This window comes from Aplysia californica, unplaced genomic scaffold (genome assembly GCF_000002075.1).
Source record: "Aplysia californica isolate F4 #8 unplaced genomic scaffold, AplCal3.0 scaffold00518, whole genome shotgun sequence".
Taxonomy (NCBI): Eukaryota; Metazoa; Mollusca; class Gastropoda; order Aplysiida; family Aplysiidae; genus Aplysia; species Aplysia californica.
This window is the reverse complement of record NW_004797788.1, coordinates 518,786-531,302: the sequence shown is the minus strand read 5'-3', so window position 1 is coordinate 531,302 and position 12,517 is coordinate 518,786. Positions and strand designations below refer to the sequence as shown.

The following is a 12,517-nucleotide window of genomic DNA, read 5'->3' as shown; positions in this document are numbered from 1 at the left end:
CCATTCCCATCTGAGGTCCCAATCGAAAGTAGCCGCATTGCTGTTGTTTTTGTTGTTGGTTTGAACATGTATTTTGTTTGTTATTTTGTTGCGGATTTTGCGCAAGGGTGACAATAAAACGAAATGTATCAGACGAGGAAGACCGAGTGCCATGTTGAAACAAACTCATGAGTCGCCACAACTCGGAGAACGAGCGACGCTTCTGTCACGGGTTCATGTTGACGTCCTTTGTTACTTTGTTACAGACTGGGTAAACAGTGACCACTCATCTCACTTACGATTTGTGCATGAGTTCTGGGCGGGGCTTATGGATTATGAGGGATCACATGCTTACCTCACCAGCAGCTGAAAATTGTTACCTATTGGTCTACCATGGTAGGGGCCTACGCAACATGATCGGTTGGAGGGACTACTTAACAACAACGACAGGTGATTGAATTATGACGGCTCGCCCACAACGCCAGGGGCCAATGTAATTTATGACAAAACGTAATGGAGTCGCGGTAAGGTGGCCGTCTAAGACGGGTATTATTGCTTTGTGTGATAGGGGTTGTGTGTTTAAATATGGTGGCAGTCTTATGGAGGTGGCCGTCAGGGCAGGTTCAACTGTACTTTCAATGAGACTTGTGCATCCTGTTCTACCAAAATATTTTGTATAAATATATATATATATGAGGTAACATGAAAAGGAAAACTCTTGAGTAATGGATAGTTCGTACAGTTTGCCATTCCTCGACTGATATCTCTTGAATTTCCCATGCGGTTTACCCAAATTATGGATGTGTCGAACATGTTTGAATTATCCATGCCCGACTGTATATATATTATGTATAGATAGATATTATGTGTATACTCATTTGTACACCGATTCATCTTTCACTCCTTGATGAGTTGTGTGCATAGTAGTACATATTAGTATTTCTAACCCATTGTCAGGCATGTATTTGCTTTCGATCGTCAGTTGAGATACTAAATAGAAGGACTAGTGTGTTCATTCTACACAGCCTGTCTATATATAGCCCAAATAAGGTATGAACTTACCTGATTGGTCTATTGTTGAGTCCCCCCCCCCCCCCTCAAATTCTGTTGATTCATTGTACATGAATTGTTTGTGTAGTCTGTGTGTGTAGTGTGTATGCATTCATGTATGTAAAGCATGTTTGTCAATTTGAAATGTTTTGGAATTTATTCCTAGTTTGCTTACTTCACAGAAGGAAAACTTACGAATTACTGATGAACTTTATTGTGGTGAAGCTGGAGGGACAGCATGGTGTACATACTATTCTGTCTTGCAAAAATCATAGTAAAATGAATTCCAATCTGGAGGGGGGTATGAAAACTATTGATGTAAATATCATTATCAGTAAGTAATATCTGGTGTTGACTGGGCAGGCAAGGGATTCATGAAAACTTTCTTTTGATGTCTAGTTCTAATTTATTTTTTGTCCGGCTGTCTGTCTCAATTTTACTCAGCACTAAAAGACCATACCTGTTCTTTCTCAATGTTACAACCAAGCAAACTAGCCTCTTTTTCCATTATACAGTAATAGTAAATAGAGGAACTGTACAAAATGTCTATAATTTTCATGAACATATTTCTTTGTTTTCCTTCTTTTCCCCTTCATTTGTTCATGAATTCTTAATCACTTGTCTGCCTTAGAAATAACCTATTGTATCCAGAAGGGCATATGTGCCGTAAGCTGACAAAATGCCTTCGGTGCCAAATTTGTTTATTTGCTAAACTGAAAGCCTGATCAGTTACCCTTCTTGTGTGAAAAAAATAGAAATTAAACTGTGACTAGTTTTTGAATGAATCCTCTTTATCTTGAAACTGCTGTGAATTTTTTTTAAAAGGCGTTTTATCAGCTTATGGCAGATATGTGACTCTCTCAAAAGCTAAAAAATGGACAGCTCATCAATGAATGGTGTGAAGAATTGTGATACAATTTCCCTAAATAAAATAACGGCTGCGGAAGATATGCACCAAAACCTTTTCGTTTGGAGAGTTTGATTCCTTGTTTTACATGTGGTAAAGAGCTTCACGGCACTTGCAACACAAAACAAATAGGTCTTTCATATAAGAGCTGAAGCTTAAGGGTGTTACAAGAGAGTAACGTACAAAGAAAAGAAGAAGGGATAAAAACGATCGATGTTTGATAGGAAAGAAGGAGCAAACCACACTAGAGCACCCCCTAACTACTCGCAGGGATTTGAAATCCTTTCAAGGCACCAGGAATTTTAAGTTAAGCATCTTCATGTTAACACATTACACCCTAACTCGCCCGGGAATTCCCTTACGCACTCCATCCTGACTCGCCCGGAACCGCCCGCTCTGACCTAGCGTCTTAGAAACGAAGTCTCGCCTTGACGAGATTCTGGGACCGAGATTTTGATTTGCTTAGTTATTGCAAAAAGTTTCTTCTTTCGTTTGATACCAAAACGAAATTTTACGGGCCTGTAGTTTTAGTATTAGAGCTGAACGAAGTGCGATCACGTTACCAACACTTCGAAGGTGTTTCAACTTGTTGAAAAGCGACACAATTGAGTTCGAAAAAGGAAATAAAAATGGATTTGATCAAAAACAAGCATATATGACAAATCAGATGACTTAGATTCTGATGGAAACGTAGCAAGAGTTTGGGGCGGTTCCGATTGATCAGACATAGAAAATCTAGAATTTAGATCTAGGGCCTGATCGCGAGGCTGAGAGTGACTAGTCGGACACCCCGATTGAACTAAAGTTAGAACATTTCCAACAGTTTGCGCATACATAAAGTTATATTTTTCTGAAACTACATTCATTTTTCGTTTTAAGTTATTTTAACTTTTATTTTTTCAGGATTTTTGGAATTTGTTTAGTATTTTTAAATGTGTTTTTTAAAGGCCTATATTCATGGGAGGTGGGTTCTTTCCCCTTGCTTAGGATCTAACAATGGACTTCCCGTCCAGGCCCTTAGGGTGTAATGTGTTCAATAAAGTCTATGGTATGTTCTTTCAAAGACGGGGAAAAGTGTGGCCTTCGGACATCTATTTTTACCTAGACTGAAACCTTGACCCACAGATAAGCAAGAAAAGAGTAAGGTCGAAAAAAAAATGGGGGATAAGGAGTGCAGATGGCTTTTTATTTCTATGGACAAATAAACGATCAGTTGGGCAATTAGCTCCCATCTCAGTTAGATAGCTGTTAATATTCCCCAACCCTAACAAGAATTTGAAAGAGATTGACATCAAGGGGCTCCAATACAATATGCTCTAAAAAAAATAAATGATTTTACACATTGTTTTTTATTGAAGTACAGCCAGTAATTATATCATTATTAGTAATAATAACATAATCACTATAGCCTTGAAATTCATGTCAATCAAATTCATGGTAATTAAAAATAAAAATCAGGGTTGCAAAAAAAGTGAAACATAAAGTTGGTTATTAGAAAATTTTAAAAACACAGTGAAATTGGGCTAAAAAAGCAATCATGTATAAAAACCAAATTAAAATCTCTCAGACACTCATCACACCATTCACACTTGGCCCACAGTCAAGAATCACAAAGTATATGAAGGTTAAAACATGTTTTAAGATTCATCAACTTATGGTCCCAAACAACATGCCATTCGCAATTGAGCCCCCATCACCCTCCCACATGTATTTATATATATGTGAGGCAGCATGGTGGAATCAGGCTCTTGTCAATTTTTGGGCTTGTAGAGTTATTGATATCATCTAAAAGCTTGTTCACTTGTCTTTATTTTGGATTTAAAAAATATCCATTTATCTTGAATACAAGTCGAGATATTTGCGAAAGAAGGAGGTGAGGGTCACTTGTTTTCAGAAGTAAAATTAGTGAGAAAATGTCAGTCAAAGATTAGTTATTTCCTTAGCTTAAGAGTCCGTGGTAACTGAAAAGTTACATTTTGTGCCTTTTATCAACGTTTTTCAGAAAAATTCACACAAATGAGTTCTTTCATGGGCATGAAAGGTGTTCAGCCAAAAAACAAAACTTTGATTAAAGTTCACAAACCTGCGGAAAAATGCAGGTTTCTTCACTTTAATTATTTTGACGAGAGCCTGATTCCACCACGCTGCCTATATGTATGTGTGCCATTGTTAACCAAATTGTCCTTCTGGGACAAATAAAAGTGTAATTTATTATTTTATTATTCAGATACACATTTTAACTATGCAAACAAGAATCGAGACAATTTAACACATGGGACTTGGCACTTTAATTCTGATCAAATTAAATTTGCTTTTGTATAACAATACATGAACTCTGCATGGTGACATTGCTAACTTTTGAATTTATTCTCATTTGGGGAAAAAATTGGCGAAACTGATAATGACAAGATGACTTTTTTGCATTAAATTGACGCTTCTCTGTATCTTCCCGACATCATCTTCAGTGAAATTTACTTTTTACATAAATAATTAACCATTGCAGGTAACTTTCCATTTATTGCTCTTCAACTTCATTCAAGAGAATTCATATATATATATTATTATACCAGCTGACCAGAAAAAAAGTTTGTCCAAAAAAATTACACCGAAATTCAAAGGAAGTTAGAACAAATAGAGCATACATCCGGATTATGTTTTTTCTATTTCATTACTGTTGCACAACAGTTCAGTGATCTAAGCACCAAAGAAACCAATAAGTGGTGTCATAGTCTTGAGTTTGAGATTCCCAAAGAATCTACTAAAACATATATTGAAGAACGATTTGGGCCTAAAGCCGTACAACATCAAAGTTCACCAATGGTTTACCGATGCAAACATGGATGCCAGAGAGTAGACATGTATTAGAATGGAACTTTTATATACATTGACTGGTTCTCTTAATTAAGCCCATTTCTACATCAACAGCTATGTGAGTTACAAAAACTATGTTTATTTGGGATCAGCAAAGCCATTTAAATTCACAAAAAACGCCTGCATGATCAGAAGGTTACTGTGTGAACAGCAACTAGATATCAAAGCATCATGAGACCATTTTTCTTTCTCAATCAGCATCCGGTTACAAAGTTACAGTGAACTCTGATTCACAAAACGGTATCATCATAACAAAGTTCAAGAGAAGCTTGGGACTTTGGTGGAGATAAAGTATCATAAAGGAAGAAGACCCAGCTCTTTCAACAAGATGAGGCTCCATCTCATGTCTCTATTCTATTGTGTGCTGGATCAGCAAACACTCTGGTAAAAGGACAGACAGTTGTGGGACTGGGCACAACTGAACCCCAGACAGTCTGGACCCAAGTCTACCGTACTTTCGCCTTTGCGGATGTTTGATGGGCAAAGTGTGTAGGAAAACTTCAAAAGTATTCAGAACTTAAGAGAAGCCTTCACAGAGAGTATGAAAAAGATTTCCTCCAAGCAGCATCAACGCATGATTGTCAATTTCACTCAGTGCGTCAGAATGTGCCTTACTTAAAATAGGAGGCATCTGGAACATATTATCTTGTAACTTTGTGACTGTCAAAATGCATAATAAGTGAAGATTGATGTTCCAGGTGTCTGGTATTTGTACCTTTTTTCATAAGTTTTATCAGGGTTCTTTGGAAAGATTTTTTTCTGGTCATCCTGTATTTTGACACACAACAATATTATAACCTACTTACAGCAACATAAAGAATACCTAAACTATAAACATACATTTGGGGGGCTCTCGTGGCCTAGAGGTTAAGGTGTTGGCCTCTCATTCAAAGGTCCCAGGTTCGAATCCGGGTAGCGACCGAAAAATTTTCTTCTCTAAAATTGTCTCCTTTCACCTCCTTTCCTGCTCTCTAGCAATGTTCTGTTGTCTGCTTTCATTTCCACTATCTGCCCCCACCCCCCTCACCTCCTTTGCCCGATTTTTGTATTTTTACATATTTCATAGAGTATTTAATTCTGCATCTGATGGTGTAAAAATTTTAGTCATATCTTAATCCGTTGTTGCGTAATTGAGAGTTCGTCGTTTTCCCTTACACTGGCGAGCTCCAAGCCAGAGCTCAGTGTAAGGGAGAACGATGAATGGTCGATCGGTCAAGGATCACTGCTCTTTCGGCGTTGTCCCCTGGTCTCTGCCATTGGGCAAATTCGGCATGGACGACGAATGACAAGTGGTCACTGTTGCGTCAGTACAAACATATTAGGCTTTTTTAGCAAACAAACATACCACCACCCCCTCCACCGGAGTACCGTCGATGGTTTATAAGAATGTATCTCTTAGTGTGTCTTTCTGTCTGTCTTCACGTATTAGGCCTATGCTGATGGTGTGAATTGACAAGAGCAGGCGGGAGAGAGGGGAAAACGGATGGAAACAGGGGGAAAGGGGTGGGGATGGGGCGGTCAAAACAGTATTTAGGGAGACATTTATTAGCACTGCATATTAGTGTCCGCCAGATGTTCACTGACTAACGTCATGTTACTTTGCTGTCCAGTCATTTGACATCCCAAATCACAACGATGGCTATAGTGCCGCAATTTGTCCAGCACGTGTCACTGGTCGACATCATTATAGAATTACCAAGCAATTAATGACACTGGGTTATGAGAGTAAATTTCTTTGTCCAACTTAAAAAGTGGAGGTATTGTGGCGACACTTAGTCTTGCTTTACGATTTTTTATGACTTGATGGACGTTACGATCGAGTATAATAATGTCTTGCAGATTCAAACCGTTCCAGTCGATCTCTACTTTGTGGTATGTTTTCCGATCCGATCAACTGAATCCTTTATTAAATACAAAGCGTCCCATTACCTCTCCCGAAAGCGTGTGTGATACAGTCTTGTCAGATTGTTACATTCTTACTTGAAAGTTTGACTTTGCAATGATCTGATTGTATTATTGACATTGTAACATTGTTGATCCCTTAGGTCGTGCAGGGAAATATTTGCAATTAGCGAAAATAAAAGTAAAACTCGCTTCTGAAGAGAATACAGTAAAGATATATCATGGAAACCAAACTTTGGTTCCGAATGAGACAGTTTTAAATCAAGCTGCTGAAAATGTGTGCACATCTGATTTGTACACTGACTGTGTAGTTTAACCAAGGAAGGGACACGAGGGACGTTTACCGAGTTACAGTTGATATAACAAAAACCTAACTTTATACGCATAATAGCTAGTTTGTATTCGTCTTATTTTTATTTGTAGTAACCAGTACACAGTCATTACTGTCAATAATGCGTCACAACTGACCATCGCCTACGCCCATAAAAGTTCACGAGTGTAAAGGAGAACGACGAACCGTACCATTCGTCGTTTTCGCTTACATCGCAAGGCTCACCTGCGGGTGCGCAGTGTAAGGGAGAACGACGAATGTCGAATAACTTTGCTACTTTTTAACCTAAACCATTCAAACTCTAGAAACTGCTTTAGGAACATCTCAATCAGATATCTGGTGAATCACAGCTTAAAAGAGTGGAAAAAAGAAGAGTTATAAAGTGAAACAAGTTTTTGCCTCTCCTGAAAAATTTGCCTCGCTACCTTGCAGGACCATTCGTCGTTTTCCGTTACGACGGCAGTCCTGACTCTTTCTGCAGCCTTTCTACTGCTACTCTTTGGCTCCTCCTTACTGCTGTCTTTCTGCCACACCCCTGATCTTCTGGTAGGAAAGATCTACACCTAGCCTTCTCGGACAAGGGCGAAAAATCTCGGAGGGCCCGTGTGCAATTTGCGTACGTTAAAGATCCCTTAGTGGTCTAAAATCGATAAGAGTAGGCTTCCGCCGCCACCCGGGCAAAATTCAAAAATTTCCTCCCTACTGAAAATATTAGGTGTGTCCCGCGCGCTCATATGACCTATGCAGTTGCGAACGCCGTAAAACACTTTACAAAAACAAAAAAAACAAACATACATTTGTCACTTATGTCACAACACGATGTAATCAGGTGTTTGTCAATTTTTGGGCATATCGAGTTTTGGTATATTCTTAATGCTTATATAATAAATTACTTTGCCTTGCTTTTAATTTTTACAATACCCATCAATCTCAAATAAAAACCAAAAGTTGAGATATATTTACAATTGATGGAGGTGGGGGTCACTGGTGTCAGAGTCAGAGGTGAAACTAGTGGAAAAAATGCTCCCCAAAGTTTGGGAACTTCTAAAGATGAAGTGACCTTGGGAAAAGCAAATTTACATTTCTTCTGCCCTTTACCAACGTTTTCCAGTAAAATCCACCCTGGGAATGTGTTTTTCAGACCCAAAAGGTGTTGAGCCCAAAACAAAAAAATTGATAAAAATTTCCCAAAAGGCAGAAAAATGTCTGTTTAAATTTAATTTCATTATTATGATGACCGCCTGATTTCACCAGAATGTGAAGCCTATGTCAAACAAGTTGTGGATTACAAGAGTAGCCTATTTGTCATTCATAACAGCAATTCCAATGCATTCACATTAGACGCTTAAAAATGTTCCTTATAATTGGGTAAAATGTTGCACCTCACAATAGTTAAGAATAATGGAAAGGGATGAACAACAGGAAAATGACATAAATATCTCAACAAATATCAGGCTGATGAAAAAGTATAGTCCGTTTTCGTCTTACTATGAGAACTTTGTTGAAGAGTGGTATAAAAAAGATTCTACTAAGACTCCCTCTCTCTTCAATCGGTTCTTTAGTTCATTCCACTAAACTGATTGATTCATGTAATACGCACAAAATATCTCTAGAGTTAGAAGGCACTGAGGTTCCCCAAAGCTTTCCCTCCCAACTGTAAAGAGACCTGCAAAAGACTGGAAATAATTCATTGTACCATGGTGCTATTAGCAAATTTACAAAGCAAAGTGCAAGGAGAAAGACAAGAACAATCACATTTTGAGATTATGGTGAACAGAATAACTATCCAACCTAGGGTATATTTTTTTCTAAGGAAATATTTCTCTCTCTCTGGCCCTTTTGAACTCCCTGTGGAGCACAGTCAGGCCATCAACATTTTCTCAAGGTGAAATATTTCTACCCATAAATAAACAGATGGGAGCCTCATAAAACATTACAGTGGAAACCTGATATAAAAGGGATGGTGGGTGTAGAGAAAATGTCCTGTTATATCCGATCCCTGTTACATCAGAAATGCAAGGAAAGTAAGCATTTGTGGACTAATCCAGCTGCACATATTATTCAGGGGTAGTTGCCCTTGCCACAAGTACCCACGAACAGAGGTCTTGGCATCAATTTTCTCCTTGCCTCTTTAACTTTAAACCACATCAGAAGAGATTGGTCCACAGCATCTTCATCGGGTAGTCTCATCTTCTTTCCATCCAGAGCAAACTTTCCATTGGAGTATGCTGCCACTATCTTCTCTCTATCCTTTATAATGATGTGAATCGACCCTTGTGCAATGTCGAACTGACGACAAATCTCTGCCAGTGGAGCTTGCTTTTTGTCAACAGCCTGGATTATTTCGAATTTTTTGTCAATTGAAAGGCACTTTCTCTTGCGCTTGACATCGTTGGTGACACATTACGCGTGCGTGTTGCTAGGTTTCGGGCTAGATCGAGGTCTGCAGCACACCGCAGTCCACTCTCGCTTCACACACTGCGTGTGCTTGCAGTGGCATGGCTTGTGTGGGCTTGCTCCATACTTTCTCTCTCTCTCTCTCTCTCTCTCTCTCTCTCTCTCTCTCTCTCTCTCTCTTACTTTTTACACATTGTTAACGAGCCTTTGTCCCTGCTATAACCGGTTGGGCTCTGATGAGGCCCTGTTATTGCCGATAACTTTTAAAAGAGACAAAGAGTAGGAAAAAACGGGGATTTTTTTCATCCCTGCTATAACCGGATCCCTGTTATTACCGGGCCCGTTATATATGGTTTCCACTGTATCTTGAAGTCTCAGTTTAATGCACACATTACTCTAAAACTCTTGTTATTTTACAAGATGCATTTTGTTTTCAGCAAAATTTGCCATATTTTACATTTATGCATGGTCATTCAACAAAGCAAGTCAACAGAAAACTATGGGATCGAGGGAAATCTTTTTTTTTAAAAGACTAAACCCAGACCAACTGGGATAATTTGACAAATACAAAAGCTGCATAGAAAAGTACAGAATCACTTTGCAAAATTACATACAGGTAATTGGTGATAACTAATCCCATCTCTGTCTAGTCTAAACACCCAAACACAAAAATGTCTGTGGTCATGTCCAACTGAAAATACCCATTTACGTATATATGCAAGTCTGAAGCCATACCTTCCGCATACACTCCGTTTCCACAAGATAAAAGTTATGGGGTGTAGAGCAGACCAAGGTGGTAAAATGTAAAAAGAAATATGTAATTTCAGATGTAAATGAGAGATACTTATAAAATGGTGTTTTATCCATGGGTTCACAACTGATTTTTTTTTTCTTTTCTCATATCCTGAGGGCCTTGTGCCCCACCATCAACATTATGTATTCTGTTTCCAAGGAAGTTAATTCACACAAAAGCAAAACAATGAGGGTATAGTGATGGGAACAGGCCAAAAAAAAAGTATCCCTGCCTCGAGATGGGGTTGGTAACCACCTTTTACAAAGATATCATCTCACAAAGGTTAAACAGCATCAAAAAGAGTTCAATTCAAACACTGCACACAACAGTAAGCTCTATTATGATAAACCTAGCTGATTTATTAGAAGGGTTAAAAGATGAACGTTTTGCTCCCTCAAGAGCTTGACTTTGAATTTCATTTCTTTAAATGCTTCCGCTTTACGTTACCACCAGTAGCTTGAGGTGTATGACCAGTGGCCCTTCCTCGAACAGTCAAATTGGATGCTCCTCGGCCTGAAGTGCCTCCTCTGCCTCCACCACCAGTGACAGAAGGAAAAATTTTAGAGGTCCCCCCTGTGTTCCCTGTAGTCATACTTGAAGTCTTGGTATCACCCAACCCGATGCCATGACGACCAGGATCTGGCATCTGGAGACAGTACACAATCCAACTTTGTTCTATCAATCCATTCAAACCTTATTATAACAATAATAAATAATAATATATAAGAACAAAAATGACAATAACATTAATAATAATAATCATCACAATAAAAATAATAAAATAATGATGATAATAATAATAATAATAATAGTAATAATGATTAAAAACAACAATAATAATAATAAAAATAATGATAAAAACAAAAATAATGATAATAATAATAATAATGATAATATCAATAACAACTACTATAGACTATTTTTTTTATATTGGCAACAGTATTTCCTAAAACACCCATGCACGGATTTGTCACACAGCTCTTCTTGAAAAACGCCATAAAGTTTTTTCTCACAATTATCTATAATTCAAGTCGCCCTGCGTGCATGATGGAAAGCAATAACAAACCCATCATCATCGAGAGACTGGGTTAGATGAGTTCACCATGGTCGCCCCCACAAAGTGTGATAAACTCACTGCTGGAACTGGAATTGGAATCAACACACGACATCAATCATTACCTGTAGGCGGCTCTCGTGGCCTGCCTAGAGGTTAAGGAGTTCGCCTCTCATTCAAAGGTCCCAGGTTCGAATCCGGGAAGCAACGGGAAAAATTTTCTTCTCTAACATTGTCTCCTTTCACCTTCTTTCCTTCTCTCTTGCAATATTTTGTCATTTGCTTTCTTCTCCACTTTCTTCCCCCACCCCCACCCCTCCTTTGCCCCCTCCACTGGGCTCCTGACCCTTTCTGCATGCAGCCTTTCTACTGCTATTCCTTGGCTCCTTCTCACTGCTGTCTTTTGGCCACACCCCTGATCTTCTGATAGGAAAGATCTACATCTAGCCTTCTCGGAAAAGGGCGAAAAATCTTGGAGGTCCAGTAGGCAAGTTGTGCACATTAAAGATCCCTTTGTGGTCCAAAATCGATAAGAGTGGGCTTCAGCTGCCACCCGGGCAAAATTCAAAATTTCCTACCAATTGAAAATGTTTGGTGTGTCCCACGCGCTCATATGACCTTATGCAGTGGAGAGTGCTATAAAATACTTACCAAAAAAAGAAAAATTACTTGTAGAAGGGGTTAGAACTTCCTTGAAACATGTGAGGGCTAACACTATAATAATATGACAATGAGCAAGACCAAGGTCACGCTAAGTCAATGACAGGATTTGCATCAATACCAGAGTTCATCCAGCTTTCCCGAATCCCTCCCTCCCCTGCACACACAAGATGATACATCATAAAACGGGTACTCAATCAACTTAGCCCTACTGTGAGTCACATAGGAAAGTAGAAGGAACAATCCGTCATCAATGTTGGCTGGGGGGGGGGTTGCTTGATTTGCTTTTCTTCTCCTTTCTTATCTGTTTGTTTTAAGATTAGGTCAATGGTTGCACCACTTGTATAGCCGAGCATGTCTGTCTGAATTCCTGTTATAAACTAACTTTTTTACTTTATATTATAAGAGATAGGACCTGCGGATTTTTTATAAGCTTGTATAGCCAAAATCCTGTTATAGCTGAGACTGTCATAAGTGGGGCTCACTGTACCAACTTTAACATGTCCAAGCCATAAAGACAAAAAACTACCCATAACATTTTTTACTTCAAATAAACTGACAAAAGTTAAGAAA

The 12,517-nt window shown here is 38.7% G+C and overlaps 1 protein-coding gene across 3 annotated transcripts in view; it reads right to left on the bottom strand.

Annotated features, from left to right (window-relative positions):
* Window positions 1-9,935: 9,935 nt before the first annotated feature.
* LOC101852116 overlaps window positions 9,936-12,517 on the bottom strand; it is a 39,753-nt gene continuing 37,171 nt past the window's right edge. For all 3 annotated transcript variants that reach the window (XM_005106195.3, XM_005106196.3, XM_035971841.1), the window contains one exon: window positions 9,936-10,876. In XM_005106195.3, the coding sequence (XP_005106252.1) occupies window positions 10,646-10,876 (231 nt within the window). In that variant the 3' untranslated portion in view covers window positions 9,936-10,645. The remainder of the gene's footprint in view (window positions 10,877-12,517) is intronic.